The 15,289-nt window shown below is 40.8% G+C and overlaps 1 protein-coding gene across 1 annotated transcript in view; it reads left to right on the forward strand.

The window, feature by feature from the left end:
• Nucleotides 1–13,445, forward strand: part of LOC139716156 (chromodomain Y-like protein 2) — a 35,402-nt gene extending 21,957 nt beyond the window's left edge. Inside the window, exons 2-8 of the mRNA XM_071627715.1 lie at nucleotides 3,764–4,406; nucleotides 7,804–8,059; nucleotides 9,140–9,269; nucleotides 9,833–10,005; nucleotides 10,442–10,652; nucleotides 11,250–11,393; nucleotides 12,425–13,445. Of these exons, the coding sequence (XP_071483816.1) occupies nucleotides 3,764–4,406; nucleotides 7,804–8,059; nucleotides 9,140–9,269; nucleotides 9,833–10,005; nucleotides 10,442–10,652; nucleotides 11,250–11,393; nucleotides 12,425–12,580 (1,713 nt within the window). The 3' untranslated portion in view covers nucleotides 12,581–13,445. The remainder of the gene's footprint in view (nucleotides 1–3,763; nucleotides 4,407–7,803; nucleotides 8,060–9,139; nucleotides 9,270–9,832; nucleotides 10,006–10,441; nucleotides 10,653–11,249; nucleotides 11,394–12,424) is intronic.
• Nucleotides 13,446–15,289: the final 1,844 nt, after the last annotated feature.

The following is a 15,289-nucleotide window of genomic DNA, read 5'->3' on the forward strand; positions in this document are numbered from 1 at the left end:
AAATTCCCGAAATTAAAGTGCAAGCGATGGTTCTTGCCTACACAATATACATTGGATGCCACTGGCAATTCGCGAAAATTTCATGCTGCGAGAAAGCCGTCGACTCCAATTCGTGAAATTTTCATGCAGCGAATATATCATGTTTTACAGTATATATGCAAGGTGTACATGGTATGTTGACTTAGAGACAAGGTATGTCTATTTTTCAGCTGTATACAGTTTGTAGCTATTCAAGTGCCCAGTCAGAGACCAATGCCCTTGTGTTTCACTTGCCTCACCTTTGATTTTTGGCTGCCCATGTCGGCCAGCTTTTGTCTTTTATTTTTTTACTCTTGTTTTATATGTACCTTATCCTACATTACACCATAGTCAAAATCATTCCTGATGTGTGTACATGAGAGAGTAGGTACATACATTTACCGTTGCACGCATTTACCGTTGCACGTAGACTGTGTACAAAGTAGAGATTGTATTAGCAACCACTTCTACCGAAATTATGATGCACATATATCATAAAACATGTTCATAATTCTTTTTTGTTGCCTATCGCACCGCACAGTTTCGCAACAAAGAAGTTTTACAACCACTTTGTCTAGAGTGCGATAAATCATTGGTATCTAGACATGAATGTGACGTCCTATTTCACATAGCATGTCATTATTGGAATTATAGCAGATGTAAAAAGGAAGGCATTTAGGGTAGTTCGCATGGTTTGAAGATAATTATAGGTCTGAGTGGATTATTGGCTTTTCCTTCCCTATAAAGCAGCAGGAATGAGTGGTGGCAGCTGTGATTCAGGGTTCTCACCGTTGATACACTTCCATGAGTTTGTGTTGCCAGAGGCTTCGTGTGTACATGGAGCAACTAAGCACTTCTGTTTAGTAGCACTGTTGTGTGTAACAGCCATCTTTCTTCTGTCAGAGTGTCTTACAGTTGGCATGATAGATAACATGTGCTTTCTCAACCAGGCATAGCTATCGCATGTAAAACCATGCATGAATTAGAGGCCATACAAAGACTGAGTGACCGGATTGGAGATCACCAGGTCAAAGGTAATACAACCAAGGTCATTATCAAAGTCTGTAGGGTGTCACGTTATGCCCCAGGGGCAGTGGAGGGGGAGGGGGAGGGGTATCGGGTTTGGGCAGTGATGTGAAACTTGGATGGAGCTTATGAACAGTCATGAAAATCTGAAGCACCTGTCAATATACAAATAATGACTGCTATGAGGGGCACAGTTAAGATTATGGGCCCAAGGTGATGTGAAAACCGTAACCATGCCCGAAGCGAAGCTGAGGGCATGGTTATGGTTTTCACATCACCGAGGGCCTACATAATTTTAACTGTGCCCCGAATATCAAGCAGTCATTATTTGTTTTATATACCGAAAATATAGATTCCGAAATATAGATACCGAAAATATAGATTCTAGTCTCCTTTACAGCACTCGTAATCGATCGACAGCGCGGCGGTCGTATCATTGGTGCGTACATGAGTGATCATCTTTATGTGTACAGTGTACGGGGTTGCGACTGTCTCCAAACCAGTCCGCTAGTCTCTTTTACAGCACGCTGATCGAATGCGCGGCAGTCGTATCATTGGTGCGTACATATGAGCGATCTATGTGTACGGGGTCGCGACTGTCTCCAAACCTATTTACTAACTGTGCCCGGGCCCCGGTCACAGTAACTCAAAAATAGGGCACAGCTATTTTCATGACTCCCCTTTTAACCAATCAGATGAGAGGATTCTAGAAATGAGGTATATAATACACATTATATTACTGAACATTGGTCATAAATGCTTTATAACATATTTGTGTACTTTCATTATATTCCATTTGATGGGTGATTTACCAGTAATGCTGTAGGTCCCAGGTCAGTGTCATATTTTAGATTTCTCCAGGTTTACATAACAACATGAAAAGTAGAAAATCTTCTTGTGGGCATTACAAGGGGTGTTTAACTGGTACCCCACTTTGCTGTGAGTGCTGGCAAGTGTTCTAGGGCCAAAGGCCCAATGCTGTGAACATGCAATATGTGTTATCTATTCACATTACCTTCCTGACAGTGATTTTTCTGTTGCCTTTGTCCAGCGGGCAAGTTGGGTTGTAATACTACGTGGCTGTACGTCTCTTTATAAACTCAAAATACAAATGTGATATGAAGAGACAATTCTATTAGCTGGTTTGTGGCTGAATGTGGTGAAGTCATTTCAGGTCAAGGTTCAAATCTTTATGACATCACAGTACTGTTGTGAGTGAGATTGTTCTATCACTCCAGGTTAAATTATGATATGTCTCCTTTCCCGAACAGTCAGAATGTACACTCTTTTGTGGTGCTTCGTCATCCGTGGTGCCTGGATAAAGCCTCATGGGGCAATTTTTAGACTAAATGTGGGCATGATGTGACAAAGGTCAGAATTGTACAAGCCTCTGCAGGCATTCTTACAATCAAAAAGTGGTTGGCTGCACCACAGACACCAGTGCTCTGGTGGCAGTGTTTTATTTGTGTATTTTTTTTTTAGACCAATGTCTTTTCAGGCTTGAAGTTCTGCAGATGTGCATACATGATGTACAGCAATAAGACTGGGCACTGTATTCGCATCATGCATACCAGTAGTTATGAAATCCAGTAAGGTTGGCTTGCATAATCCATTCCAACTGTCTAGCTGCATTGTAAGACCAAAACAAATGAACAGCAAGTAAACAAACGGATTGTCTCTATCTTATTCACAACAGAGCTGTATCTAAGATATCTCTACTGTTGAAAACGACTCCCGAAGTTTTTACGTTAGAAAAATCAATTGATGAAATGCTGCATTGCCTAAAGTAGAGTCAGCATATGGTGCTTTGATGAAACCTTTTTTTTTATCCTTTGGAAATTAGATGAATGGTACAATCAGCCATAATTCGAGGAAGTGCAGTATTACTACCCTCATAATTTGCTGGCCAGGCAGTTTGGTTACTGTGTTTCTACAAATCAACCTTGCTGGGGGAAGAAAAAAAACCCCAACAACAACAACAACTATAAATTCCAATGGTGATACATCAATTCTGATTACTGCAGTGTGGCAGGATTGAGTGTATCCGCTTAGTACTACTGGACAAGGTCTCACAGTCAAAATTTACCCAAACAAAGGTGTTGAACATTGAAATGATGAAAATGACATACTGTATACGCCATATCCAGTTGGTCAAATTTTTCGCTAATCAGGAATTCTCGATAATTTTGCAAGGTGTTAAGTTCACGATTGAGGAGTACGGTACCAATCGAGAGAAGTGTATGCATGCATGTCACATTCATGTTGGGGTCAGAGTTAATATTTTTATAAGTTTTTAAATTCACGAATAGCGACCAATTCACAAAATGCGCAAAAATAAAAATTTTGCACCCAATTTGCCATTCGCAGTAATGTCATGCTGCATTGATTTTCTGTAAATGTGAAGTATTCAAGCAGGATGAAGTATTCATACACATTGTACAATGTAGTGCCAAATCTCAGTAGGTAGAGTCCCATATTCTGTAATTCTTGTGAAAGCAACATATTTGATGGCCACTTGTACATGTCTATTATATACGAGCTTTCAGCTCAGAGTGCCAAATTGCCAGCACCTCCCGGACTTGTTGCGGTGAAGGATCAAAATGTTTCTATTTGTTTGTTTGTTTGTGTGTCTGTTTTTAAACAGCATTGTGAGTCTCAATGTATGTTGAGTTGCAAAGTGGTAATAGATGCTCTGAAACTCTGTTCTGTGTTTTTGCAGGTTGAGCGCATCCTAGCTCGACGTCGAACCCGCAAGGGAAAGCTGGAGTACATGGTGCGGTGGAAGAACTTTGACAGCGATGAAGACACGTGGGAACCACTGGAGAACCTCGGCGATTGCATGGAGCTCGTGGAGGAGTTCAACCGCAAAACGCTCAAGGAGGGAAGGTACGAGAGGCTTGCTTCCATCGAGTCCGTTTTCAAGAAAAAGCTTCCCAATGGGAACCGGAAAAAGCAGAGTGAAGGTGTCAAGGACAAGGTAGGGAATGCCAAAGACACTGTGGTGAATGGGAAAGAAAGGACTGGAAAGGACCAGGCCAAAATGGCTGGAAGCCAGGATGCTAGTGGTGAGAATGGCAGGACTAAAGCCAGTGTTGTCGTTGCGAGGAACTCTGAAGCCGCTGTGAAAGCGCAAAAGAGGAAAAGGGACTCTGAAGTGAGTGCAGCAAAACCGATGAATGGTCCCAGAGTAGTGGCTGCTGCAAATAGCGTGATGTTGGAGGGCATGTCACCGGAGAAACGCATGAAGCGAGCCCATTCTGTGACTGGTGTGGTCGCCCAAAATTCTTCCTCATCTGGTGCTAGTAATGGAATGGGCTCACCATTAAATAGGAGGAGACTAAATAGCATGATATCCAGTGATGGTATGTTAATTTCACTTTGTACGGCACAGTGAGTGTGAGTTTCTTTTGTTCCATACAGGCTGTTTCAGGCAGGCAATATTGTACATACAGTACAATGCTTGAAATTGATAAGTCTACATTGTAGAGCCTATTGAGACATATTTCTTTTGTTTCTTCTTTGGTTTGTGGCTTCTGAATAGTGTAAGCATGGTCTTGACATTGCTTTTGTGTGAATGGCTGATTTCAATAAGCACATTACATCTATTTCATCAGGAGATCTGCAGTCATGCAATGGTTTAGTGTGGGCCATCTAACTATGGGCGCTGACGATCCAGTAATGGCTCAATCTTTTTGCAATCTCTGTTATGATGAATGCCAAGCTGCAAATTATTGTCTTCAAAAGTATTCATTTGTTGAGTCAAAACCTGCTTTATGAAACACTGATATTTGAAGCATTTTAATTTTCCGAATTTCGCGAGCACCAACATTTGGGAAATTAAAATACATGCGAATATTCTTGTCTACACTATACCGGGTGTCCCAAAAAAAGCGGAACGGTGGATTTTCAGTACCTTGCGTTTTAAAAGTGATATATTTTTTGACATCATTAGAAAGAGCATCTTCCGCAGAAGACTATGATACCAAAATCATTAAATTTGGTTCAGTATTTTTTATTCTACGCCAATTTCTGTAAATGCAGTCATTTTCAATTTTTTGCGACTTATGAGATAATAATTTGGGTGCGACACGCGTTCCATACGGTGAATTTTGTAAGCTCGTTGATCCATGTCAACAAAAGATAACGCTTTCATATTTGGAGCGCACACACACACAGACACACACACTGTTTTTTCCTGGCCCATGCCCAATGTGAAAGCTGTATCTTTTGTTGACATGGATCACCGAGCTTACACAATATTCACCGTATGGATCGCGTGTCGCACTCAAATTATTATCTCATAAGTCGCAAAAATCCGGCGAAATTTGACAATGATTGCATTTTCAGAAATTGGCGTAGAATAAAAAGTACTAAACCAAATTTAATGATTTGGGTATCATAGTCTTTTGCGGAAGATGCTCTTTCTAATGATGCCAAAAGATATATAACTTTCAGACCGCAAGGTACTGAAAATCCACCGTTCCGCTTTTTTTGGGACACCCGGTATATGCATTGAACGCCAGTGGCAATTCGCGAAAATTTCATGCCACGAAAAAGGCCATTGGCTCCAATTCGCAAAAATTTACTGCTGCGAACATAACATGTTTTACAGAGTAAACAAAGAAAGTTTCAGTGTTCAGTGGCAATGCACTTTATGAATCCAAAGTACAAGTTGTGATGAAGAGTTCGTATGCATACATGCATGTACAGTGATTTGTTTGGCATGCACTTATTGTTATATTGGTGTCATGGTCGTGAAGAGTTACTTTTATACTTTATACAGGATAACATTTGAAACATTGTTTGTACAATAATCACTGAGCTGCATTAGGATAATATCCTGAGATCTGAGCCTCGAGTGTCATATAGGGTTTCTGTATTTGTGTTGTTTTTGAATTTTTTGCTTGTTTTTACTTGCCACAGGCTATCAAGTTAAGACTGTCAGGTACAAATTGTAGATCCCAGCTTTCAGGGCAGCATTCACTGTCAGCTGTTTCAAGTTACTAGGCCTGTCTTCATCAGCCCGCAGTTTCAAAATAGCGCGCTATTTTGCGGTTACGAAACTACAAGTAGCCCGATGTCAACATAGCGCACTATTCGTGTGGTGAAGACGCAAATAGCGCACTATTTGGTCGGGAAAATTTCCCCCCAAATCTTGGGCTAGTTCATGAACTAGCACGCTAATTCGGGAAATAGCGCAATAATTCGTTTGCGTTTTCATCAGCCCGAAAATTTCTCGACCCCACCATACATTCCACAGAAGCAATGGCTGGTGCAAGCAACAGATTACGAACTGTACCCTTCATTTTGCTTCCCGGTGAAGGCCCCGTCTACTTATCACGGATACGGTGCTCCGTAAACTGTCAATGTTGATATGATTTGCACACTAATGTACCAACAGAATGGTAGAAAATAAACCCAAAAGCTCATTACATGTATTGTGTACATGATCGAGATCGACGCAACAACGTGAGACGATCGAGCTTGTTACTTAAGTACTATTCTAATACAAAATTGTACCTACTGTACCGAAACACGTGTCCCTACCAGTCTGTTGTGTATCGTACATACGGCAATACGGGAGATTTGCACAGGGAAATCCACTTTCGAACTGAAGAGTGATGCAACGCGCATACGTCAAATTTCGGGCTAATTTCCCCAAGCAGGCTGTTTCGAGCTGATGAAGACGCACATTCGCAATATCAGGCTATTTTCCCAGACCGCAAAATATCCCGCTAGTTTGAACTTCGGGCTGGTGAAGACACACCTACTGAAGTCTTTGCATCTGGTTGCTGGGAGCAAATTTGTCAGTGAAAATCACAGCCAAAACACTTGATGAAAATATGACCCCCTGTAAGTCTCTTATTCTTTAGGAATCTTTCTGAAAAATATAGTAAAATATTTTGATTGATGTGCTAACAAGGGAATATGAATCCCCCTTGAACCCCCCCATTGAGAAGCATGTAACACACAATCTCCCTGATTTTGTTGTTTGAATGTCAGCAGCCCTATGGACTTGCATTGCTGTACATTGAACCAGAGGCAAGCATTGTATAGGTTTGCATCTTAGTAAAATGTTTTTAAAAGTGGTAGCTAACAATTCATGTCATACACACATGTGACAGAATAGTCCCCATTGCATTCAATGAATGTGTTTTGAAAAGGAGACTTTGTGTAGCTGTCTTATGCAAGCCCGTCCAACATCCATCAAATTACATGGAAATCACACATAATGTGGTCACATTACATGAACATGATATTCCTGAAATGTGACATGTTGCCCCCCAAACCTGCTAAAATCAGTTTGTGTAGTTTGACTTTGCCAAATTGAAAGCTTTCCAAATAAGTAGAATTGTCTCCCAAACCCACCAAGCCACCATACAATTGCTAAGGAAACTGGCAATGAGATGAATTGTTGTAATACATTGTAGTATATTACTAGTAGTAGGTTTCTGTATGATCTTCTCTCAAAAATCCTAACAAAAAAGCTCTACAAATAATAGCTTACATGTATTGTGTGTTGGTTTCAGATGGTTGGTTGCAGCTCTGTAGACTTCGCGGCTCTTTAGAGTGTGTGTGTGTGTGTGTGTGTGTGTGTGTGTGTGTGTGTGCGTGCATGTGTGTGAATTTTATCATCTTGGGGGGAATTCACAGTATCCTCCTTCAGTAGTCACCAACGTATGAAGATAAACGATTAATGGCTGAACACATTGTATGCTCTCTTCTGTCATTTCCTGTCACCCCCCTCCCACCCCCCAGGTATCCACCTGAGTCGGAAGAACTCGCCCATCCTGTCCCACCACTCCCTCTCCCACAGCCCCTACCCGAAGCTGATCCTGTCCCCCCACAAGCTGCGGAAAGGTGGCCAGGCGTTGCTCTCAAAGTCCTTCACATCGATGACCGATGCCAGCAAGACAGAGGACAGTGATGCCCAGGGCCGGAGGACGGCCAGCATTGTGGCCAGACGGCGGCTCTCTCAGTCCAGCCCCAGTGCAGAGGAGAACACTCAGGACAAGTAAGACGTTCTGGTTGCCCAAGTGGGCAATATTGTAATCATTTCCAGTGAAATGTTCAGGAAACATTTAGAAGGTGTTCTATGAGGTGTCATCAATCATGAAGAAAAAAAATGTGACTGACATGATGGTTCAATTGCTGTATATTAGTTATGACAATTGTTAGTGTAGACAATTATGGTATTTTAAGTAGTTCGGGGGGGGGGGGGTGTTTCATAAAGCTGTTCATAAAGTTACGAATGACTGGTGATCAGTTCTTGTGCTGAATTATTGAAATTCTGATAAGTAAAGCACGTCAGAACTGATCACCAGTCATTCGTATGACATTCGTAACTTTACGAACAGCTTTATGAAATGGGGCCCCCGGGCAGTTTTAGAGTCTTAGAGTATGCCATAGAAGTGGTTGCCTTATTTACGTGCATGACTCTATTTTGTACATAGCTTAATAGTAAAAATGAAGTTGCAGGGGAGAATTTCACAATTGAAAAAGGATTTTAGAGGTTTTGACAAGATTTCTTCTGATTTTCAGCATCAAGCATCAGATTATACCATAGACCCTGCCATACGTGTTTGTGATGTCTGTCACAGCATACACTTGATAAGAAAAACCATATAACCAAGGCAAGGTCCATTTTCACAATCTACTCCTGATATGAACATGTTTTTATTTTGGTCTCAATCTTTGTTATGAAGAAGTTCATCATATCACATTGATATCAAAAACCATTTCAGAGCTTGTGTTACTTTTTTTTCATCATAAGGCATAAAAGGAGATGTCTCCTTAATCTTCAGACCTGAAAAATTTCTTGTGGTTATCTTGTTCACTGCCAAGAAATGTATGTCTTCTGTAATTATTCTGTAGAAAGACATTTGCTCTGTGTTACTTCCAAGAAAAAGAGTGGGCAAAAGAATATGCTCTCTAACTTTGAAGAAGAAAGAAAGAAGCCAAACATTTGTTTTGTTATCTTTTTTTCTTAGTTGATACTGATGCCTGTAGCTGGCAACTGATTCTAGCATAGCATGTTTACTCTAGTTTCTTCTAAATAGCAGTGTACAATTCCACTTTCTCATCCATCATATAGCCGAAGGTTCAGCGCAAGACAGACGGAGTCGTTGTACAAATACAAAGAAATTGTCGTCAAAAAGTGCCCTGGCTACACACAGATCCGGCTTTTCACCACAACCCCGACGAGAAATGCACTGAACCTCAAAGTGAGTTGCCCTTTAACAGAAACTTCAGTGACAGGGAAACATTACACCGCACACTCATATAAGTCCACTGGCCATTGAAAAATACTTATTTTGTACCCCAAAAGTTCAAGTAAAAGTCAAAACCAAATATAATGTACAAGAACATGTAGAGAAACTAGTTGTCATGATGCATTAATTAGTTTGATTGATTTCTCAAAATATTGATATTATCATTGCTACAATACTGTCATTAATATTATGATAAGTAATAGTATTAGTGGTAGTATTAGTATCAGTAGTAGTATTAGTATTAGTATTAGTATTAGTATTAGTATTAGCAGTAGTAGTAGTAGTAGTAGTAGTAGAAGTAGTAGTAGTAGTAGTAGTAGTAGTAGTAGTAGTAGAAGTAGTAGTAGTAGTAGTAGTAGTATCATATTGAATGGCAGGAGCATGTTTACTCTAATTTACTTCACATAATCATTAATGCCCTTTGTATTTGTACCTCAATGCTAATATGTTTATAGGTAAATAAAATTTCTAGTTTTTCAAGAATTGTTGTGATGATCAATCTGTTCGCACCAAAGGCCTTACAGGAGCTAACCACTGTGTTTGAAGCAAGCAAGAAGGATGACTCTAAGGTGATCTTCCTGAGTGGGTCAGGGAGCGTCTTCTGTAGCGGGCTGGACCTCAGGTACCTCCAGACGTCCTTTGTGGAGGAGCGCAAGCGGGCAGCCAAAAACATGGCCGATGCAGTAAGGTGAGCGAGTTAACCTCTGGTGCCAACAGAGGGCAGTAGATAGGGTTTGTCACATTCTGTCAAGTGACCATGTCATTAAGAGTGTGTTTCTGTTGAATACACTCTCTCATGTCCGTAAAACGTCACATAGTGTTGATTGAATTTTACCCAACATTTACTGATGCACATGTATTACATGCAAAATGGCCCAAAGGATTTGGACCAAATTTTTGTGCTTTGGACCTATTTGATCCACACCTGTCAACAAGTAACATGGATTTGTTTAGCCCATGATTGTTCCTTGCAGATACACATTATTCAACATTTTGTGGACATTACTTTAGTGCTATGAGAAACAGACCATCGCTACACTTTCTCCAGTGTTCAGTCCATCATTGAAAAGACGTTTGTAGATTGTGAAAATGATTCATCTGTTTCTGGGCCCTATTCCCGCCAGGTCCTTTGTCGACAGCCTTATCAATTGTCCCAAGGTTGTGGTGGTGGCTGTCAACGGTCCCGCCATCGGTCTTGGGGCCGCCATTCTACCTCTGTGTGACGTGGCGTACGCCAGCGACAAGGCCTACTTCCATTTGCCCTACAGTATTCTCGGCCAGACTCCCGAAGGCTGTGCCTCTCACACATTCCCGCAGGTCTTGGGGCTGGCAGTGGTAAGTTCGAAAGTCACTCTATATGCCATATATTTCGCTAGTCTAAATTTCCGCGAATCGGGAATTCCCGACAATTTCGCGAATGGTTAAATTCGCTACCGTGGAGTACTGAACTGCACGGAGAAATGTATACGTGTACGTCACATTCATATTTGGATCAGAGTCATTATTTTTGTGTGTCTTTTATTTTGCAAATAGCACCTGACTCGCAAAATTTGCGAAAATAAAAACCTTGCGAAATATTCGGACTATACAGTGATTTTGTGGAATGTCTCAGAAACATATCAGGTGTGATCATTGCTCTGTATCTTACTATATTTGTTTTAGTTCCAAAGATTTCCAATGCATTCCAGGTAGCCGCTGTATTGAAAGACACAACATTACATGCCTTCCGTGCTGTGTTATGAATATTCGTATTCATTCAACAGCATGAATACTTTTTCAGTCAAGACTTTCATTTCTGTTACCATGTTTTCTTTATGTATTTCTTTTGAGACTCATTGTGCCCGAAACAGAACAGTAAACTGTAAGTTACATTTATTGGTGTTGGCATGGCAACATTCACAATCAAGTCCCAATCTGTCTGTGTGATACCAGGCCGGTGAGATGCTGTATGCAGGGCGAAAGCTGACGGCGCTAGAGGCCTGTGCCTGCGGTCTGGTCTCCCACACCTTCTGGCCGACTAGCTTCATGCAAGAGGTCATCCCACGCGTCCAGAGGATAGCTTCTCAATCTGGCAAGGTGGGCAACACAGAGAAGTCATGGATTCAAACTAGTATGACTGGATGTGAGGTTGGAGGCCAGCCACGCAGAATTGCTTGCATTGCTTTCTTTTGTTCTGTAATTTATTTCTGATTGCTTGAAATATGACTTGATAGAACTCCTGTGCCAGGATTTAAGCTTTCATCTGATGTGGATAAAAGTTGGTGAAAATTTTGTTAGATTTCCTGTGAACAAATAATTAATCATCCCTTGCGATTCTTCAACTGTTTTTAGTGACTCCCTCTGTAGACCCGAGGCAAAACATAAGATATTTGACAATGCTGCCTTCACATGTGGTGAAGGTCATGCAGTTCCAAAATATCCTCTGAAAAATATTCCTGGTTTTATATGTCATTCATTCACTAATTAGTTGCTTGATTTATGTTTTGCTTTAATTTGGTTCAAGTTCAAGTTCAAGAGTAATTTCACAAAATTATTTTGCCTCGATATGTCAGAGATAAGAATCAATTCAAAGGTCATGGTCAGGGTACTATGTTTCTGAAAGACGTCTGTAAAAAAAAATAAATAAAAGGCAATCAAATGTTGGCAAAAAAAGAGAGAAACCGTTGAGGGATAGTACATGAAAAGTAAATTTAGAGAATCTCAGAGGTGAAGGCTGTAAATAATAAGATTAGAGTATCTGTCAGCATGTTATTGTTTTCTTTGTTATTCGTTGTAGGTCTCAATATTTGCGCATAAAATGAGTCAAGTCACTGTGATTTGAAACCAGAAACATTCGCTGTATGAAATTTTCGTGAATTAGAGCCGACTGCCCTTTCTTGCGGCAAGAAACTTGTGAATCACCACTGGCATTCAATACTTTGTGTAGACAAACATTTTCACATGTATTTTACTTTCACAAATCTTGGCTTCCTGTGAAATTGGAGCAAGTTTCATGCAAGTGAAAATTTCTTGTCTGGTGATATTAGCTCAGACAGTACATTGCTAAAGTTTATCTACTTATCATGCTTATTTTCTGATACCCTCTTTTGAATCTGTCCCCTACCCAGGCACTGATGCAATCCAAGCTATTGATAAGGGGCCAGATGCGGGCCAAGCTGGAATACGTCAACGAGAGCGAGTGCGGCGCCCTCGAGGACCGGTGGCGCTCTCCCGAGTTCTACCGACAGGTCAAGCTCTTTGCCGAGAACTACTCCGACATGTAGGGGGATGTATTTAGGCGGAACCTCTTCCACCCCTCGCATACTTGGTTCTGACTAAGGTTAGGTGTGGTATGGGGTACAGGAGAAGAAAGGATGGGGGTGAGGTGATGGAGGGGTGGGGTACAGTTGATCGTTGTGACTTGAGGTCTACTTCCAGAGCACACCCTACTCTTACTCCAAACAGCTGCCCCCAGGAGATGCTTCTGCCTCAATCTCACATTGTAGTGCCACCACAAGTTTGGGGCACTTTCTTTGTGACAAATCATTTCAGTTTGTCCGCCGCTTGTGTTGAGGATGCTGGAGTCTTCTGGGTGGCTGCAGAGTGGCAGCTTTGTCACTTGCAAACAGCATGCCACAAGACATGGAGCCCCTCCAAAGTGTCTTTGACGATGATGATCATTTAACTCGCCTTCCTAATGGGACCTTGCCGTCCGAAAATATCGAGACTTTGCTGCAATCGCTTCGTGTTGTCTGCATGTTACCCACCCCTGGAAAAAAAACCACAAACAAACAGCAAATATTTAATGATGCCGTTGAGTGCTGTTGTTTGTGTCATTGCTGTTATTAAATTTGTCCTTGATGATGTTTGTGTAGATGAGGGTTTTGGCAGAAAACAAAACTGTCACCTTAATCATGCTGAACATACAGGATTGTTGTGTCAGATGTCAGCCATGGGGCTGGTCAGTCTGTACAGAGTCTATGCAGTTGAAGTCTTTCTGCTTTTCAACCGCAGACATGAAGTTCTCCTATAATGTGCTCACTCAGGAAAGCAATGCCGTAGATTAGCCAGAGCAGAAGTGATGGTGTGGGTGGGGTGGGGGGAGCGGAGGGTGGGGGCAGTGGAAGAGTAAGGAATGGAACGAGTTTGAGGTGAATATTAGACCAGGAACAAGCAGGTCTGTGACAGGAGTGGCAGGACAGGTAAAAGTAGATGTAGAAGCGGTAATAATAGAGTTAAATAAGACTGCATGAAAATAACTGGATGGCATCTATACAATTGTGAGACAATTTATTGTTGTTGGGGTTTTTTTTGCCTGCTTGTAGTCAGCTTTTATCAGTTTTATTGCACTGAAAAAGAAATTCATGAATGAGTTATTTGGGTTGCAACAAAGAAATTTATGGTAGGTAGCTCATAGTTGGTTCACAACAATGACCATTGTGCTCTTTCCATGATCAAAACTGTTTTTTTTTTTTTTTTTTTTAACTCTGGGTGCTAAATGAAGTATTTTGATAAAATAAGCACGGAAAGAGAGTGTGACAATTATACTTCATTGTCAGAGATATTTTGTGACTTTTGTTCTGTGGTACGCTTTTGCTCAATTGTGATTTTTATTTTGAATTTCTCTGTGCTGTGGATAAAGGAGGCACTATGTGCTGATTGAGTTATTTACAGGGTAAATTGTTCCTATTTTGTATATTTTGCTTCATGTTTTTCTCAAGATGTCAGAATACGTTTGGAGGTTGATTGTATGTGACGTCTGTGGACATTTTGGCTTTGGATATTTGAATTTTGTGTACCGGTAATTAGCACAAACAGAAGAGGAGCATGTTTTAGTGAGGGGCTGTAAGGGTATTTTGCTGTTAATTTAGCCACCCCAGTACAGATACAGTGAAAATTTCCAAGCCCAGTGACTGTTAAACTGGAAAGCACCGAGTAATGTGTGTTTGAATTTAATTATGAAATTTACATTTGAATTTATTGCGTGTCATGAACACGACAAATGATGGAAATCAAGCAAACAAAGTTTCATTTACGAATTCAGGATAGGTTTGGAGTCATCCTTATGATGACAATTAAAAAGATTTATTGATGTTTCAGTGGTCCTAACTCTCTTCATATTTGTCCAACTTTGCCATGGTGTTGGCTAGTATGTATCCTGTTTTTCCCCATCATGTTCTCATGAAGTAGCTTTCATCTATGGAGGCAAGTTCTACACAGTGCAAGGTTTACTGCTGTAAATTGAGCATGATTTTATATCTCACTGTAGCTTATCCCCACCATCTCTTCTCTATCATATCATATTGTAGAATAGTATTCTTTTCCTTCCACCGACTCAAGGCATGAAATCGCACAGACCTCCCAGCCACTCTGACTTTTGTCTACAGTATGTACATGCCAAAGTCTTACTGTGTAGTTTGTTTTCAACAAAGATATGGCAATCCGCACCAATGCAAAATGTAGTATTATGGCAAATTTTGAATTAAGATACCTCTTAATTTTTGCTCAGATAGGTTGGGAGGTCCAGGACACATTATTGGAAGTGCATTGTAGACTTGGTCATCAGCTAAGATTGCCGAGTTGACCACGTGACTGGCAAATTTTTGCTTAATGTTACCACTAGGTTGGAGATTATCTTCTGTCTAATATCCTCAATATGTACTTCATTTTGGATGCTTATTCCATGACTGGTAGTTAAGTCTAGTTAAGTGCAAAAATGTCTGGAACCATGTGATTTATCCATCTCCAATGAAAAATGAAATAAGTTAAGCAATATTCATCGCTGCATTAACCGCAATTCCTTTTCATAAACAACATCAAAGCAGAAATGAAATGAAACCAGGATTGGAGAATGGGGAAAAAAGAGAAAATCTGCTCAGGAATCAAGAATTTAAATCCACTAGACAGCTAGCCAGTCTAGTCTCCTGTTGCAAGATGTGTTGGAATTCAGTAGGCTGTGAAGTGTGCCATCTTCTTGCCAGGATTTCGCCCTG

Source organism: Diadema antillarum, unplaced genomic scaffold, assembly GCF_040938485.1.
Source record: "Diadema antillarum isolate AM-2024a unplaced genomic scaffold, OU_Dant_1.0 scf00000062, whole genome shotgun sequence".
NCBI lineage: Eukaryota > Metazoa > Echinodermata > Echinoidea > Diadematoida > Diadematidae > Diadema > Diadema antillarum.